Source organism: Mirounga leonina, unplaced genomic scaffold, assembly GCF_011800145.1.
Source record: "Mirounga leonina isolate KUSES-001 unplaced genomic scaffold, KU_Mleo_1.0 Mir_93, whole genome shotgun sequence".
Classification (NCBI taxonomy): Eukaryota; Metazoa; Chordata; class Mammalia; order Carnivora; family Phocidae; genus Mirounga; species Mirounga leonina.
The window spans coordinates 19,465,791-19,484,899 of NW_023270854.1; the positions used below are offsets into that span (position 1 = coordinate 19,465,791).

Here is a 19,109-nt window from a genome sequence, read left to right on the forward strand (position 1 = left end):
AAGGAGGTCAGGAGACTTTCAAGAAATGTTTTCTTTAGTATTGTTTACCTGGCTGACTTGATGTAATTCTACATAGAAATGTGTTCTGTTCTTTTATAGCTGAATTTTTACTAAGAACGCTGCCTATGGTAAATATTTACATTTGTTTGGCAATATGGAGCCACTTGGGAAAAAAGAAGGATGACTGTCTTCTGATGTAATCAGCAAAACAGCACAAAGATGAATACACAATGGGCAGCCGTTTTCAAGTATATGAAAAAAACCCTATTCTGCAGGGCAAGGCTGAATGCCTCCGAAAAGTCATGGTTTTCTTTGTCCTTTACAGATGGCCATCACAGCAGTGACCCTTGGAGCTCCTCCAGTGGGATGAATCAGCCTGGCTACGGAGGAATGTTGGGCAGTTCTTCTCATATTCCACAGTCTAGCAGCTACTGTAGCTTGCATCCACACGAACGCTTGGTAAGACAGATTTACATGGTTATGGGGGCGACACAGCTAGTTTACGAAATCTCATTCTCCGCCTTTCCGTGCATGTACACAAGGACTCTGTAATGAATGTAAAAACGGTACACACCCATTACTCTTACAGTTATCTTGTTCCTGAGATCAAAGGCATAACAGATCACCTTTGTAAGCCCTTGTGGCTTTTCTTTGCCATTGTTCTTCTCTTTGTGGTGTTTTATTCCGTGCTTTCTTTATGACAATGTTAGCCTCCTTCGGACATAAATACATACTGTGTTTGAGCTGTACAATTTCAGCTATGGTGGATCCTTGTCATTTATTTACTGTCTGTAGTTTTGAAGAGTCTACTGCAGGGGGCAGAGTGACAGTAGACTGAGAGTAGGTGTCCTGCTTCTCCCATGTGCATTTCCACTTCCACTTACCGGCTTCTGTCCCCAGTGACAGTTTTGACCTGTGGTGCCACACCCAAAGGAAAGAGTTCCTGTTTCCCGTACACTCCACTAGTCACGGCAACCATGGGGGTTCTGTATAGATCAGATTCCCAGTTTTCGGTGGTTTAGCTATATAATTCCACACCTCCCAACATCCCAGTGATGCTCCATTTCCTGCCTCAGTTGAAAACTGCTGAGCTGTAGGACATTATCTTGTTTCATTACTGAAGTGTCCACTCTGCCCATCGCCTACACTCATCCATCCTAGTGTGTCCCTTTATCTTGGAGGAAGCAGTTCATCTGATCTTTTCCAGCCTCAAAAACTCCCACAGCTCAGAATCCGCTTAGGAACTTAAGTCGAGCATTACATGGAGATCATGAGTTAGGTTTGAGATGCAGGTAAGATGGGACTGAGTCCCTCGTGCAGCCCTATAACTTTAAAAATGTATGAAGTTGTGATCCTACAAATGCAGAAAGGTCTGACAAATCCAGTGATCCTTCATGGTACTTGTGTCTCTACTCTTCGTCTCGAAATTGCCCCTTGTTCTTCTCCTAACACCCAGGTTCCTGTACCTTTCTCTGCTCTGCAATAGGAAATAGCACTTTCTGGATTTCTGTGCTTTCCTCTCTTTTGTTCAACCACTAGAGACATAGAAAAGGTGACTTATATTCTATTCTGACAACGTAAAGTATTTCAGAAGTTACAGTCTCTAGTCCTGGTGATAGAGACACTGTGGTCAGTTAGCCTATCTGTTAACAAGAGGCAAATGATGGAAATAGAATTGGCCTTTTTATATCATCTGCCAAGTTTGAATGTGTAAATCAAACTGTCTCAAATTTCAGCACATCTTCAGTAAATAGCAAATGATTTTCTTGCAAATTTTATCTTCTCCCACCTCCTACTTTGAGGTATTAGAGCAAAAGCTTAGAGAAATTTCAACTATTTCTTCTTGGCCAACATCTTTATTTCCCCATCATCATTTTCTACTTCTCTAAGGAACTCATGATCAAAACTACATGTGTCCTATGAGCAAGGAAAATTTTGATTACAACTAAAAGATTTTGGCAATATACTAACATAACATGGAATGTCAGTCCTTTTAAGAGTTGTTCATTTGACATTTATTTTCGTTCTTCCCATATTTCTTTCTTTCTTTCCTTATCATGCTCTAGAATTTTGATGTAGGTGGTTTGATTTTATCCCAATCAAATTCACTGCATGGGCGGAGGTATCTTTAAAATGTGCTCAAATGCATAAAAAGTGTAATTTTAAAAAGGAAACCAACTATGTTCCTTTTAGAAAAAATTTTGCTGAAAACCTTAAAAACCAAAACAATATTATCAACCAGGAAGAAAGATCATTTTGAAGGAATAACCCAACAGGTTGTGTCAGATGCTGTATTTGTGTAATGTCATTTATCTAACACAGAACATGGGAGTTTCATTCTTAATATGATTATTTAGCAGATCTTAGAGATTAAGGGTTTGTTTCAAAAAATGGTAAATGAATTAGGTCTCTGGTAATGTATCCTAATAAATTTTCTCACTGATAGGGAAACTGTTGGATTATTATATCTAGTAATCATTGTAATTTCAGTATTAACCATTTGAAAATCTCTCACTGAAATGCCTTTCAGAAATCTGACACTGAGAATAATTTGAGTATGCAGTAGGCACTTAGTGTCCTTTCACTTGAAAATAATGGTAGTTCCTCACAATTTTCATCTCTAGCTTTAGCCAGTCTCACACAGAACAAAGGAATAGTTTGAGAAAAAGAAGAGTGTTTTCCTTGTATTATTTTGGGTATAATTTGGCCAAATTAGTATTGTCTCTAAAGGTACAATATTTTAGAAACATTATTGCCTTCATCACTTTATACTGTATTGTAACAGAATGTGTAATTGTAAAGCTTCAAATCTACACATTTCAGTAGCAACTGTCGAGTCACCAGTTTTGATTCTTTAAATCCCCTTTACAGTTTCAGCTTCTACAACACAATCCCACAGCTAATCACTGCTATGTCACAGAGAGACATACAGAGTCACGCAGAAGAATGGAGTTTGTGGTTAAGCTTTGGAATGGGTTGTTGTAGAAGATTTAAGGTTGGCATGACTTGGCAGAGTTCTGTTTAGAAATAAGATAGAGTCCTCTGTCTGGCGTGGTCTTTGCCCCGCAGAGTGAAATAGTCTTAGGAGCCTGGAATTTTAATATAAAAGAAGTTCTGAATAAACCCTTACCCTGGTGATTCTCAACCAGGTGCGATTTTACCCCCTCAGGGAACATTTGGGAATGTCCGAAGACATTCTTGGATTTTCCAACTGGTAAGGGTTACTGGAATCTAGCGTATAGAAGCCAGGGATGCTGGTAAACATACTGCAATGCATAGGAGAGCCCCCCTCCCCCAGCAAAGAACTATCTGGCATAAAAGATTAATGGTGCCAAGGTTGTGAAACCTTGCCTGAGCCCAAAGCATGATTTTATTCTTAGTATGTGCCACCAAGTGTATTTTCTAATCTTTGAATTATCAACCCATTAGTGATAACAATATCATTAATAGAAACATTTTCGATACTTATTCTGTCAGTAGGCTCCAGATATGCTATAATTGGGCATCATAAGTAAAAATAATTCAATAGTGGGCATGTAAAGCTCTTATACTTTCTCAATCTCCCCTGTCTATGTGTAGTAAGCAGGGCAGACAGTATCAGTAGCTGGAGGAAGAGAAGCTAAGGGGACCTCTCATCGTTGGTCCCTAAATACTCTAAAAGAGACATACTTCACACATCAGTGATATTCTCTGTAGTATATTTATTATGTCTCTGAGGGACAGTAGTTTTCAAGACACTTTTCCTCATAAAATAATGTAGCTATAAGTCTCATTAATTTCTTTCAGCATCCTATATTCTGTGAGTCTCTAAAAATAACTGATTTAAATGGATTGCATCTGTTTCCCCATTAAAATCGATAGGGAAGAACTTTTCTTACTGTTCTCTAAACTCAGTATTAACCCTCTCTCTGTTAAATCCTGAATTACTGCCCATTTGGCACCGTGTTAAAGGGTCTAGAAATCCTCCCCGATGTGAAAATCTTTTTCCCATTCCACCCTGTGATTATATAGTCCTTTAAATATTTTTCAAAATTCTTTACCTCTGTCTTGATTTTTGCATATCTGGGACTGATTTATACAGTTTCTCTGTTCTCAGCACAGAATAGCATTGTGTAGAAATGCAGGCAAACCATCCCTTTCTTTCAGTTTCCTTCTTCTATGTTCAGTTTCTTTTTCTCTACTTTATTACTGTGTTTAGCTGTCAAGCAGAATTAGTTGTTCTGAGTTTGATGTTCTGTGGCTTATTCGGTCTTTTAGATTAGTTGTACTATGGAATGTGCCCATTCTATCGTTGTTTGGAGAAAAGTTCATGGACTGCTTGGGGCATTTTGTAAGCAGCAAGGAGAAGTGAATTTAACAGGTGGCCTAAGGAATTTTTTGGTCAAGCACAGAGGTCCATGAAATTAGAAAGTTTGAAGGGCATTCTTGGGAAGTTGGAAAGTTTTAAGGGTATCATCTCAACTTTTTCACTGACGTTGACCTTTCAGTTGGACTATTTTGAGTGCATAGAGGTAATGTTGTCAAAGGCATCCACCATGTCATTGGCAGATCTAATGTAGGTTTGTTTTCTAGACTGTTTAGTTCTCTTTCTTTCTTTTTTTTTTTTTTAAAGATTGTATTCATTTATTTGACAGAGAGAGAGAGAGAGCACAAGCAGGGGGAGTGGTAGGCAGAGGGAGAGGGAGAAGCAGGCTCCCCGCCGAGCAGGGAGCCCGACGTGGGGCTCGATCCCGGGACTCTGGGATCATGACCTGAGCCGAAGGCAGACGCTTAACTGGCTGAGCCACCCAGGTGCCCCTAGTTCTCTTTCAAAGAAGTGGCATTTCAATCCAGTATTTATTAAATGCCAACCGATAACCAGTTGTTCATTGAGGATATAGAATAATTGTGTGTTCAGCACTCAGCTGCAAGTTGTGGGGATGCAGAGGTCTAAGCTCTATTCCCTCCCCTTAAAGAGTTTACAGTATGGGTGGAAATGCACTTGAAGGAGAAAGCATGAAAGGTAGCATATAATTAGGTGTTAAATGGCACAGCGCAGAATGTGAGTGCATTAGGGACTCAGAGAAGAGATCGTGCAAGAGTTGAAAGTAGGAAGGAATACTAAAGGAAGAGGTAGAACCCAAGATGGGCCTCACAAAATTAATACAGAAATACCAGGACACCAGGGTTTCACTCCTATGAATAGTGCCTGGGCTGTACGCACCCCTGACTTTTAGCATCATATTCAATCTCTAATTTTAATAAAATCTCCACTAATCACATAATAAAGATCCATAGCTGGTTAATATATTACATATAAGAAAAAATAGATTTTAGCCAAAATAGTTTTCCTTTACATGTTTGTAACACATTCAAATACCTATGAGAATAACTTTTTAAGCTATTTTTTTTATCTTGAAAAATAAAATAGCTCGATGTGTTTTGGTAAATAACTGTGTCCCTGTTGGTGATCTGCTCATTCCCCAGCAGATGGATTGGTAGCAACTAATTTGCCACCTTACAGGCACTGTGATATACCCCCAGGAAAAGCAGCTTATTTGGACAACAAGGGTAATAATTGAACTCAAAGCCAAACCTTAAGACAAATGATCCTGTAAAGATGTTCTTGCTTCATAGTCAGCTATCTTGTTAGATTACTGATGAAGAGGACACATAAAGAAAGAACTCAAATCAGTCTTTCTCAGTTCATTCATTCCAGTGTAATTCAATATAGTCATTGATTTAAGGCCTTACATATGGATGTTTTAGAGAGAGATTTAATCATCGTTACTTTTTAAAAGCTTTCCATCTTCCATTCTGTTCTTGCTAGAGTTCAGAAAGGTGGTCCAGTTTCGCAGCAGGAGGATTTGAGACCGGCTGCTGTTTGCTATTTAGTGTCCAAAAGTTCAGGATAAAGTGCAATGTCAACCCCACGGGTCACGATACTGTTTTATTCATTGTATCTTGGAATCTTTCTTACTTGATCAGGAGTTCATACGAAAAAATAACAGTAGAAATGGCCTTTAATTTGCTGACACCTCAGAGATTCTTTTAAGCAGTAATTTTTGGATTTAGAGACTGTGATCATTTCTCACTGTCCCTATATTGCCATTGTATTCCTCTACATTTGATGCAAGCCCAAACCAACTATGTGTCTTTGTATTTTATTTCCTGAAAAATGAAAGCTGTCAGGTTGAAGCAAGAGGTATTCTTGGATATTTTGAAATTCTAAGGGCTGTCTCCATTGCAAAATGGAGAGTCCTGAAAGGAGTATTAGAAACCTAACCCACTAAATATTTCATGGTTGAATGTGGCCTCTTTTTTTTTTTTTTTTTGCTACAGAGCTATCCATCACACTCCTCAGCAGACATCAATTCCAGTCTTCCTCCAATGTCCACTTTCCACCGTAGTGGCACAAACCATTACAGCACCTCTTCCTGTACGCCTCCTGCCAACGGGACTGACACTATAATGGGTGAGTCGTACAAGTGTCGATTCTGACGCCGACAGTCACGGTCAGGGTTTAATAATATCGGACCTCTTTTTTTCTCCCCATAATTGAAGAGCAATCAGGCAATGAACATTTGTCACACAACTGAATGAAAATACATGAACCAAACAGAAATAGTCATTGGCTTATCCATAATCACTTTTTTTTTTTTTGGTCACAAGAAACTGATATTTGGCTGCTTGGTTCTTTGTGAGTTATTAGATTGAACAAAGGTTGAAATAGACCCAAACTACCTTGCTTCTCACACTCTCAAACAGTGAGCAAAGTGAACTTTTATAACACAGGCCACTGAAGACTAGTGAGATAGGGGGGGCAAGTTAGCTCTTAATAGTAATTACTGACCACTTCCCAAATTCCAGTCACTGTGGTAAACTCTTAACCATGACATACCACAGTCTTCCAAAGACTAGTTCCTGTGAAATTCGTGGGTGGTTATTAATACCTAGATGGCTTCACCTCCTGGAGAATGTGGCGTCATGGAGTCCTTCAGAGGGGAAGAAGCATTTGCTTACTGATTGGAGAGCAGATGCCTGGGCATCAGGGCTAGAAGTTACTCACTGCCTTTTCTCAAGCAGATTTACTAATGAGTTGAGGCCCAAGCAGAGTGCTACTTCCCAGTGAACTAAACCATCATCCTCTGGTTTCTTATGATGTCAGTTGTGATTCTCTCCCGAGACCGATGATTCCTCCACCAGCGCTGTCTCCTGGAGGGAGGAGCTAGGCAGGTGTCCAGCTACCCCCGGAGGAAAGAGTCCAGGCTGGGGATTCTTTCTGAATTGGCCTTTAACAACTTTGCCATTCAGAGGAATCGCACAGCCTGGACGTTCCCAGGTCTTATTAAAACCTCAGACTTCACTGGTCGCCACTAATCTGGGCCTAGCTCAAACTCACACCTTGCTTGCCCTCAAGATCTCTTCCAGTGGGTCCCTGATGAGAACATTGACCGTATGTTTTAGAGAGAAGAATATGTGACAGAATAATCCTACTGTTTATTCCCCTTAGCTCTCTGCAGTTTTTCATTTTCTGTAGAGAGTCCACAGGAGTTGGGAAAGTGGTATGAATCACTTATGTGGGAGAGTTTTTGACGAAAAGGAAGAGATGTGCTTTGAAATGTTGTAAATATAATTCTGCCTAAATAATACACTCCCTGCTTATTCAATAATATATTTCACACTTGAGATGAGCCACCTCACAGCCCTTCACTATTATGTCTCACTAAGAAGCAAATTTACAAGAGTTTCCATTTTCGTAACTTTTCATAACAAAGCTTCTACAAATGTGTTGCATCAGTTTGATGCATTGGAGAGGAATGGACAGAGGTCACATGGGGAAGTTGGGTTAGCTATCAATGCAGTTTTGGCAGATTTGAAAAACAAGAAGAAAGAAAGAAGTGCAGAACTGAAAGGGTGAGAAAAGCATATTTCACTTCAGTGTGGTTTGACAAATGGAAAGCCCCTTTCTGCAGTCATGAGGTCTCGTTATAAAGAAGGATGACCGGTCATTCATCCTCTTACACGGCAGATTTCCTGTCTACTTGTGGTTTGAGTAATTTTCTTTTTTAGGAAGGTATAAAGGTGGAGCAAAAGCTTGAGTTGAGGAAAACATACTTGGGCATTGTTTGAAAAAATGTTGTGTTGAATGATGTACAAAACAGTCTTTCTGGGAGAGAGGCACCACAACTTGGGAAAAAAGAGATATTTTGAGATGGAATAATCATTCTCCATGAGCTGTGGTCAGCATGGCCACAAACCCCAGTGGGCCTAAGATTTGCTTTATTTAAGATGGTTGACTCATCATTACCCTGTGGATGAACAGGAATGTCTGCTGTCCTTCTTCACTGGGTCTGGGCAGCTATGGAGTAATAGATGACTTCTGCCTACTAACAGGCTCAACCACACAGGAAAGATGGAGTGAACTTGTTATACAGACCACAGGGCCCTGTTGAAGTGGAGGGAGGGTCTCAACAATAATAAAAGAGCCATAATTTTAAAGGGGAAAGTCTGAGATTTCTGGAACCCAGAAAAAGGTTTTTAAGAATAACTTTATTACATAAATTATTCCATAATCATGGGTATACTTGTCAAAATCTATTAGCAGAATGTGAGAAAGCTTTATAATCTTCTCAGGAAATAAGTAGAGAGGGTAATTCAGCTTTTTGGAGGAACAGACCTTTATTAACTTGCATAAATGCAATTATTACTTTAGGATTATGTTAAGGGAGAACATTCTAGAATGCAATTCCTTACGTTAAAATACAGAGGAAAATTTAAATATGCTAATAAGCCTTGGTATTGCAGGGTGTCGAGTGGCTCGTGTTTCTTCCCGCTTCAATTTTCTTAGGCTTTGGATTGATTTTCAGAGTGTGGTAGAAGTCAGGGATGGCAGCACGTCTGTGTAACAAGGAGAGAAGATTTCTCTTCTGATGTTAGTGATACTTCCCTAACAAACAGTATGGATTAATAGGATACATCTGTAGACTTTTGAAGGTATTTGGCATATACTCACTCATTCTGAAATGCAGGAAATAAAGAAATATTACATTGCCTATATCTCAAAGAACAAACAGAGCTAATTAAATAATTGGTAAATAGAGAACACATAGCCTAACACATGTTTGAGATTACACACATGATTCCATAGAAAATGACTATAAGCGCTGCTAATGCCGTAAGAATGGGATTCAAGCACTAACACATGGACATCACATTTTTCAAGTTTTCTTGGTGAAAAAGCGCAAGGCAATGCAATCTCTTCATAAATGGCATTGATGTCTTAGGAAGCTGCTTTTTTTTTTTTTTTTCAGTTCAGAAGGAGATCATTGCCCCACTTCTGAGTTTCATGTTATAATGTGTCCTCCCGGCCATCAGTGAATGTCCTGAACTGATCATAGACCAACAAAATGCATGTGGAGTGAGAGGCAAGCTTAGCACCGTCAGAAGGTGACCCCCTGGAATCACGCCCCCTTGTCCCCCATTCTGTCCTCTGCATTTCAAAGATGGCAGACGCTCACCGAAGCTTGCGATGGCTTGTGTGACTTGGTGGGGTGATCACGGTTTCTCGTTTTGTTTTGTTGGCTCTTGCCCTTTACTGCCCAATATCATTTTTTTTGAGAAATAAATGCTTAAGAAGGACAGCACACCCCAATTATCGTAACAGGATTTTTTTTTTTTTAATGACACATTCATCCGTGGATTTTCAAGAGAATTATCACTTATTTTACTTGGGGCATGGAGTCCACTATTTTCCTCTGAAGCCTTGTCAGCAAACTCTGGAGGTTACATTTGATGTTTCTGAATTGGAAGGGTCTATGAAGCTCCCTGGAATTACAGGAATATAATGCACGGGACACAGCATGGATTCTTACTAGTTGAGCTGGTAGACTACCCAGTTAAAGAGAAGAGCTAAATCCAGAGTTACCACCATCAGAGCTTGTTAACTATATTCCTAAAATCCTTCCAGGGCAGTGCGGCTGGATGTACGTGGCCGAGTGTTTAGATGCCAACCTATAGAGGATAGAAATGTCTAGAGGATAGGGGCGCCTGGGTGGCTCAGTTGGTTAAGCGACTGCCTTCGGCTCAGGTCATGATCCTGGAGTCCCGGGATCGAGTCCCGCATCGGGCTCCCTGCTCGGCAGGGAGTCTGCTTCTCCCTCTGACCCTCCTCCCTCTCATGCTCTCTGTCTCTCATTCTCTCTCTCTCAAATAAATAAATAAAATCTTAAAAAAAAAAAAAAAAAGAAATGTCTAGAGGATAGCAGCCACATATATTTTGCTATCTACATATTTCCTTTTTACCCACAATGTCCAATCCCTTCTTGACCAAAAAGCTTGAGAGCACCGCCTAGCCTAACAGTCCCCTGAGGTTACTCAATGACAGGAGTGCTCCAGTACCCCACTGGGGGATACCATGTGTATACCTTCCCAGGGTGTGACCCCTGCTTGTTTGGGACTCCACACCCTCCCTTCCCCTCGGAGGGAATTGGGCATAAAACTAACATAACGGTTATAATAACTATTATTGTTCCATTAATCTTTAACTGGCCTGCTTTCTAATGCATGGTACTTCCCATGTTTTTAAACCTCAAACCAAACAGTGTTGAAGGAACAGACTGCCATGATTGATTTAATGCAACATATGCTAAGGATTACCCTGGAATATCTATCTGGTTCCTGAATTAATCTGGCTTACAACTTTCACTTCTAATGACATGTTTGTATGACATGATGCATTTTAGTATGTGGCTTTTCTAGTAGAAACATTATGTCCATTTCCCCTTGAGGACTTGGTTTCACAGTAATTTTATTATTAGAATAATCACATAATATTCACTTTGTCTTTTGTAAGAATCTTGAGCCTTCAAATACAGTTGGGTGATGAACAGGCACAGAGCATAAGAGTAATATGGATTTTATCCAGCAGTGACATGGCATCTTAGTTACAAAGACCACCAACGGAGAACAATAAACTAGTTTGATTTAAGTCTTCTCGTCCATTTCCTGCACATGGTGCTGGGGCCCAACTCCCCCCTTGAATTCCTAGGAATCCCTCCTGCTAAAAATTAGTGCATTGTGGCCTATATTTGAGTCTTTATTCTAAAATCGTGTGTAGTAGGAATGCTGGAGATACTCCTTCTTTTGTCATCTTTATAGAGATGAACTCATGGCTTATTTTGGAAGCATTATGCTGCTTCTAATTGTTTAATCACATGAAGGTCACTTGGACATAGTTCAAAAAACCCTAAATTTTAAAGTAGTCATCATCTTTCGGATAAATTCACTATGAATTATACTACTTATTCCTTTTAGATCTTCACAGTGTTCCCAGCCTGAGGTTATGGGTGTGCAATAAAGGGATAACACATTTTCCAAATTCTGACTTTCAGTAGCCGGTCCCCAGACACCGCTCATTCTGATGTTGCGATTAGGGTGTGTTCTAATAGGAATTGCTGTTTTCACAAAGCTGAGATTGAGACCGAGGGTGGTCCCACATGAAACCGAAGATACCAGACCCTTCTTTCTGCTCCATCTTCTAGCCAGCAACAGCACCTGTGTTCAAGCCATCTGAATAATGCTTAGGGGGCTGGCAGTCTCGAATCCTCCTTCAAAATTGCAGTTCCTTTTAATAACTTCTCATCTTGTATTCATATTTACCTTACCACTTTAGAGACTGATTTGTTTTTTTTTTTTCCTTGAGCAACAGAAATTGATTAGAGCTGAAATAACAAGAAATCAATCCTGTCTTTACGTAGTAGGGGCAGTATTTTTATTTCTCTTCCTATTATATGAGCATTTTGGCAATTTCTAATAATACGAGTTGACAAAAACTTGGGCCTAGAACAGGAATCGAGCCTGTTGCAGGAAAGCCACAACGTGGACCTGATGAGCACAAAGTTTGATCAGAAGTGTGTTTGGCCATCCACGACCCATTACTACTCAGTATAAAAAAGAGGATGCCACTTGAGAATTTAAATTCACTTTCTGATTACGTATGCCTTTGGACAAAGCAGTCACACAAATAAAAAGAGAAATCTTTAAGAGAAGGACCCGTGTAGCCTAACATGCTCAGGGGCTCGGAAATGTGTCTTCTCCCACATTTCCTGGAACAGAACAAAAGGCATTCCAAGTGAAAGGGCAGATTGGCCCCAGTACGCGGCTTTGAAATTTAAGCCCCTGGGTTTGGCCCTCCAGCTGCTGCAAGGTGGAATGGCTTCATGGGAAAAAATAGTCTGTTCTTATCAGTAGCTTCCATGAGTAGCCTTTGGAGTTTTCTGAAACATTCTCATGACCACATGAGGTAAGAAGTTGATTCTAGTTTTTATTCTACTTCCTGAGTCCTAAAAGAGGCACAAATAGAAAGTTTAGTTGGAAAGGTGTAGTACAAAAGTAATCTTAATGATCTTATCTTGTCACTTCTCAAGTATGACTTTATGCTGTATATATATCATTTATTTTTTAAATTTCCCTAAAATATTTCTGTTGGTTTTCATGAAAATATATTTTGAAAAATTTATCACCCTCATGTTAAAGTTGTTCAAAGGAAGGTTTAGTCTTTTGAAGCTACTACTGTAATAAATTTTATCTGTAATTCAAACAACCTCTTGTCTTTTTTGGTGATTTAGGTTTTTTTTGTTAGGTAATATAATTTTTTTTTCCGGTGTGGCTCTGGAATTCCATTTCACAAAGATCTGTTCTCTAATCAAGCAGATCACAAATTTGTTTGACTGATAAATCTAATTTTTAGGTATCTGATAATATTGCTTCTAGGAAAAAAAAAAAGTATCTAATTGCCCCCAAATACAATCGTAGTACATGCTGAAAAAATGTTAGTGCTCTCTGTGCTTTCAAAATCTTTATTATTTTCTCTTTAGAATTGCCTTTCATTTTTAGGAACTCCTCACTGCAGAAATTTTCATTTCACATGAGATTTAATTTCAGTTATCTCTTATATTTAAGTATTTTTAATATTATTGGCATCTGGGAGCTCCTTCCACTAGCTCAATTGTATGTCTGACCCTCATTTCAAAGGTGCACTTATACTTATAATCCTTAGCACTAATAACCAATATAGTTTTAATATTATGAACTTGTGATATAAAAAAGGGTGGTTTTGTCAGAGGGTGGTTGCGTTCCTTTTATTGCATACCAGTTTTCTTTCAGTTTTAGTAATTAACAAATGAAATGGGTGTGGGTTTTGTTAAACAAATAAAGCATACCTCAGAAGATTATTGACTGACATACCCAACATATAACTATATAAAAATAGCAAGCATAATTTAACTATGCTAAGCAGAGGTCAGGAGAATGAAATCACAACCTAGAGAAGCAGAGAGTTCAACCACTTGAGATCTGACCCCACTACTCCATTTTACAGATCTGGAAGCAGATGACACATTTGTCAGCAAGTGCGCTTTCTTGGGTCAAAGAGAGGGCTGGGAATTTTTTTTTTTTAATTATGTCATGTGCAATGAAGTTCTGCTTGGATTAATCAGTTGATTTGAGATTTCCTTTTCTTATTTCACAAAATAGTGAAAGACGGCTCCTTGAAGTTTAATAGGTTTTATTTAAATGCTATGTTTATTTGCTAATGTTCGGACCTTAATAAATGTCACGTGCCCAGTGTTCTAAGTATTGTACTAATACTGTTCAGTAGAGCTGATACTTTGACTTCTGTGCCAGAATCTACATCTTTTTCACAACAGTCCTCGGGTTCAACTATTTTGTAGTCAAAAATACCAGTGTTTAAGATGACAGAGATAACTTTGTGAATATGTAGACTTATTTTATCTCCGGAATTTGAGACCATCCTGATTTTTTGTAGCGTCACAGTTCAGTTTGTTTGTTTGTTTGTTTGTTTTAATGTAAACACAGACTGGAGTATGTGGAGAATACGTGTTACTTAAAATATTAAAAATATTTTCTCTCCTAAGAAGCCAGACCCGTTATAGACTTTCTGTTTTATTTTTGCTGAAAGGAGCACCTCGTTTTGCTGTGTATCAAATCTTTTAAAAACTGGGAAGCAGGCGTAAATTACTTGTGAAGACAATTCAACTGACTCTATGAAATAGCGAGAAAAGGCACACTTTGAGGATTTCAGAGATCTGAACATACTGCTTACCGCTTAGCAATGAACCTCATGTGCTCGCATGCTTGCTACCATTCCCCACTAACTACTCCTGAGCAACAAGGGGCCAAGTGATAACAACTGAAACACTTCATCTTTAAACCAAGGTGTCAGGTTTATATTTTATCTGTAAAAAAAGTAACATGAATATATTTGACATCTACCTCAGCAAACAAATTAATGCTAATTAAAGATTAATGTGTTGTAATTAGCATTAAAAATGCAATTAAATTGTGAGTAAATGGACCAGGAATAGAAAATTGTTAGACGGCTCACCGCCTGGTTTTTCAGATTCTGCCTTTTGTTTTTGCAGCAAATAGAGGAAGCGGGGCCGCCGGCAGCTCCCAGACTGGAGATGCTCTGGGGAAAGCACTTGCTTCGGTGAGGAAATATTGACTTTGGACTTCATATGTACCATTGTGGAAGGGTGAACTTTAATCAGAAGTGGACATTTGGAATTGTAGAAAATGAATGGCAAATAGCTTTGATTTCTGGAAATGCTAGCTTTCTTGTAGAATGATGATTGGAAAATTTGAGGAGAGATCTCTGAAGCTTCCAGGGAATGGCTGACCCTTCAAGCTTGTCTCCTCACAGTGGTGCCAAGCAGTCCTCAATTATGGATTTGTGGATATTCTCAAGGCCTTTTGGTATATAGATCTTCTATCTTGATTTCTTATTTTTCTCTAAATTCATATGGTGCTCATTGACCATCTAAGACTGACTTGGCATGGGGCAATTCTAAAACACTTTGGGAAAGGCACTTACAAAAAAAAATGACCATAACTGAGGTCCGTGAGAAATTGTCACCTAATTGGCACCTGGGGACTCAGCTTCTTTGCCTCGCCTGTCCACCTCCAGGAGGCTGGAATTGAACATTTCTTGCATGTTCACTACTGACAAAGTAGTACACCTCATTTGTGTGAGGCCGGGTGCCTGGTATTGTCTTCAAAATCTACACGTGGTTGTTTGCAAATGTAAGTGGGGATTTGTTGCTCTAACATTTTGTCTCTTTGGTTGGTTTTTCCTTACCATTGGGAGCATCAAGTAAGTTTAATTTAACGTTGTGACCTAAGTGGAAGTTTATACTTCATCTGGCCATTCTTAAGCCTTGGCATTAAATGCCTCAGTCATGGCGGAGAAGGAGTTGGACAAAAAGCATAGAGATGATGCTGTCCAATCTGTTTGATGGAGGAAGAAATGGGGGCTTGGGGTGTTCATGTGGCTTGCTCATGGCCACGGAGCCATGGTAGGGCGTGGGAGGGAACGGATTAGAAGCACAGTCTGTTGACCCTGGTCCAGTACTGTCCCCACCATCTTACATGAGCTCATAATTCTTGGTTTGAAAAATTAAAATAAGTGTTAAATCTTTCATTTTACAATATTGGTACTAGAGTCAATTGCTACATGTATTTTATGACTCGTAATTTTTAGGTGAATTGCAACGACACTTTGTCATTTAAAGAAATGTTGATTCTTTATTCCTAATAAATGAGAGTGGTTTTTTTTTCTCCCCCACTGTTTTAAGATCTATTCTCCAGATCACACTAACAACAGCTTTTCATCAAACCCTTCAACTCCTGTTGGCTCTCCTCCTTCTCTCTCAGGTACTGTACCTAAATTCAATCCCATCATGGTACCGGTGTATGAAAACAATTTCCCTCTTGTACTTCCTGGTGCGGCAGGTGGAAACTCCTTCCCTACAAAAGCTCAAAGCAGAACATTTCCAAACAGAAAAATGGAAAGGTCTGTCTTTTCCACTGCCATATGAAAGTACAGCCATTCACATCCAAAATTTTTCTCAAAAATTAGATGTTTTTAGAATACTTAGGCATGTGGAAAACTTCTTAAACTTTTCTTAGCTTTGTAGAAGATATTCAACAGAATAATAGACTCTAAGAGACATCTCAGGGGGTGCCTGGGTGGCTCAGTCGTTAAGCGTCTGCCTTCGGCTTAGGTCATGATCCCAGAGTCCTGGGATCGAGCCCCGCATCGGGCTCCCTGCTCGGCGGGAAGCCTGCTTCTCCCTCTGCCTCTCCGCCTGCTTGTGTTCCCTCTCTCGCTGTGTCTCTCTCTGTCAAATAAATAAATAAAATCTTTAAAAAAAAAAAAAGACATCTCAGGTGAGAAAACCCAGTTAATATAGTCAGGAATATGAATATAGATTATATCGTCATCAAATACAGACTGTTCAAAAGGATCATTTTCCACAGAAATTTTAGACTTTCCACGTGTGCTTTTTAAAGTCCACCTCACTGGCGTGATTGAGGAAAACTCTAATTTTGTAAATAGAGAAGTAACTGTGTGGAGCAAAATGGGATGTTTGCCTTTAAAATACAACAAATTAGCATGACCTATGGCTTCAGAAAATAAAATTATAAGTTGTCGAATTATTTTAGTAAAGCGTTTCACTTTTCAGAGGTCCATTTAAGGGCTCATTGCCCTTTTAGTATAAATGCTTCCAGAAGGCCCTATCTGGTGCATGTCTCTGTTCTTGGGAGGGAGGACAGGTGGCTTCTAAAAAAGAAACTGAATCGCATCTGTACCTGATTGAAACTTGACCTTACTGTAATTTATAGTGGAGTCACTTGCCTAAATGCTCCCTCCTCGATCCCTGTTATTCCCTGCATGCAGCACTCACAGGGCATCATAAACTGGATTCCCGGTGGAGAGTGGGAGGTTTCAGACTGCACAAAGCTTTCAGAGGTGATGGCCATGGCTTAGGTGGGACTGAATATCAGCCTTTTCCAAAACTCCGTTGACATGGTTGGGGGGGGGGGTGTCACCAAATGGAGAAGGGTGGCTGGACCTTTAAGTCCACATGTCCCAATGGACAGAATTGAAACTGAAAGGACACAGACATGATATTAAGAAGATAATGGAACAGTGTTAAACATTCCCCATGACAGAAAAGGAAGGGAAAGTCCAGAAGTGTTATCCACTCCTGAGTCAGTATTCTACTGATAGGCTCTGGGACATGATCACCAGTGTCAATGTCCAGAGCCAGAGAGAGCCCAGTGAGGCAGGGGGTGAGGGAGTCTGAGCAGGGAGAACTCCCAAGTTCCCCATTTCAAACAAAGCATCTCTAATTTCATCTATTTTATCACTTGGGGGAAAAAAATCTCGGGTCTAATAAAGTTTGAGAACGATTTTGGTCTGGCGCTCTGATGTTACAGATGAGCGTACTAAGGCCCGGAAAGGGTACGTGACTTGCTGAGGTGGCGTGAGCATCAGTACCAGTGCTCTGGCGAGAATCCGGTGCTCACCATCCTACCGTTCCATTTCTAGGTTAATGATGGGAACGTTAGGATGCACAAATCATTCCAGAAAACGCCACAAACACCCAAAACCTGAACAGCATCGTCTGGGTGGGAGACACAGACACAAGGCCAATTTGGGGGTCCAGCTAATGCACCATGAAAGACCCCATATTAGGAAGAGAGAACTTTACAAAGATGTAAACATGGGGATAAATTGCTATTTTCACACTGAAAGTAGCTGGCTCTGTCCATATTCGGTCACTACAAGTAATTGAACAAAATATCCTACTTTTTGTAGCATAAAAATACACATCCAGGGCGCCTGGGTGGCTCAGTTGGTTGGGCGACTGCCTTCGGCTCAGGTCATGATCCTGGAGTCCCTGGATCGAGTCCCGCATCGAGTCCCGCATCGGGCTCCCTGCTCGGCAGGGAGTCTGCTTCTCCCTCTGACCCTCCCCCTCTCATGTGCTCTCTCTGTCAAATAAATAAATAAAATCTTTAAAAAAAAAAAATACACATCCATGCACACCCAGAAATGACAGGAAGAAGGGATTTTTTTAAATGCTAACCATGTCAGGGCATGAGATTACAGTGAGGTCACAGATATTTTTTTTCCTTTCTTGAATTATTTCTTAGTTTCCACACAGAGTATGCATTACTTTAAATTTAAAAGTGGTTTTTATTTTGTAGGTTAGACATGTAATATTTATTGTAGCAGGAATCAAGTTTAGTGGATCACAAAATAATTACTTTCTTCAGAAGAAACCACTTACTTATTACTGTTGTTATATTGAGTTTTTAAATTTCTGGTTTAGTGGAGCGCTGCCAACTAATCTTATTCCCTTAAAAAGTTTGGAAGGCTTATCCCTTTTTAAGGATCATTTTTAAAACAAGTAGCAATGCTGTTTTTCATTGGTGAGAGAATTTTGGTTTCACAAACTGGCCTTGCATGAAGGTGTAACAAAATCCCCCTTTGCTTTCTTAAAAGTGCCTTGACTATGTAGTATCTCTTTTCTTCAGGAGGAACCCTTCCTTGGCTAAATTCAGAACCAATTAAATGTTCCCTTTTGAGGGGCGTCTGGGTGACTCAGTCGTTAAGCGCCTGCCTTCGGCTCAGGTCATGATCCCAGCCAGGGTCCTGGGATCGAGCCCCGCATCAGGCTCCCTGCTCAGTGGGAGGCCTGCTTTTCCCTCTCCCACTCCCCCTGCTTGTGTTCCCTCTCTCACTGTGTCTCTGTCATATAAATAAGTAAAATCTTTAAAAAAATAAATAATAAAATAAATGTTCCCTTTTGGGAGGAAGCCTGAGAGAATTCCAAGTCTACATCAAGTTTGAAATTGAAAATGTTTTCCTTGTCCCAAAATTCTTGTATGGGAAGTTTACATATATTTATCTTAATTGTCCAAATGAAAATAAGCATTGCTATTTCCAAAAGAACTGTTTAAAATATCTGCGAGATGGTTTTCAGATTATATAGATCTCATTGCAATCTCCATTTTACTACCAGCAGGCACAGCTGTTTGGTCTAGAAATGGAGGACAGGCCTCATCATCTCCTAATTATGAAGGACCCTTACACTCTTTGGTAAGTCTCGTCTGTTAATCTCTCCTCTGGCCATTTGGTGACCATGTTTCTCTTTTTGCATCTGGTTAACTCTCCAAGATTCTTATTTCACTAACAGAAACTTCAGATTTATGTTAAGCACACAAGTTTGGTTAGAGCCAGAGTTATTAGACTATTA

The 19,109-nt window shown here is 39.7% G+C and overlaps 1 protein-coding gene across 23 annotated transcripts in view; it reads left to right on the top strand.

The window, feature by feature from the left end:
• The window catches only part of TCF4 (transcription factor 4), a 353,355-nt gene that overhangs the window by 300,045 nt on the left and 34,201 nt on the right, over positions 1 to 19,109 (top strand). For 17 of the 23 annotated variants that reach the window (XM_034995786.1, XM_034995781.1, XM_034995785.1 and 14 more), the window contains 5 exons: positions 326 to 459; positions 6,322 to 6,454; positions 14,424 to 14,491; positions 15,636 to 15,714; positions 18,876 to 18,952. In XM_034995786.1, coding sequence (XP_034851677.1) covers positions 326 to 459; positions 6,322 to 6,454; positions 14,424 to 14,491; positions 15,636 to 15,714; positions 18,876 to 18,952 — 491 coding nt within the window. The remainder of the gene's footprint in view (positions 1 to 325; positions 460 to 6,321; positions 6,455 to 14,423; positions 14,492 to 15,635; positions 15,715 to 18,875; positions 18,953 to 19,109) is intronic. The other 6 variants (XM_034995784.1, XM_034995775.1, XM_034995796.1 and 3 more) reach the window with 1 other exon arrangement.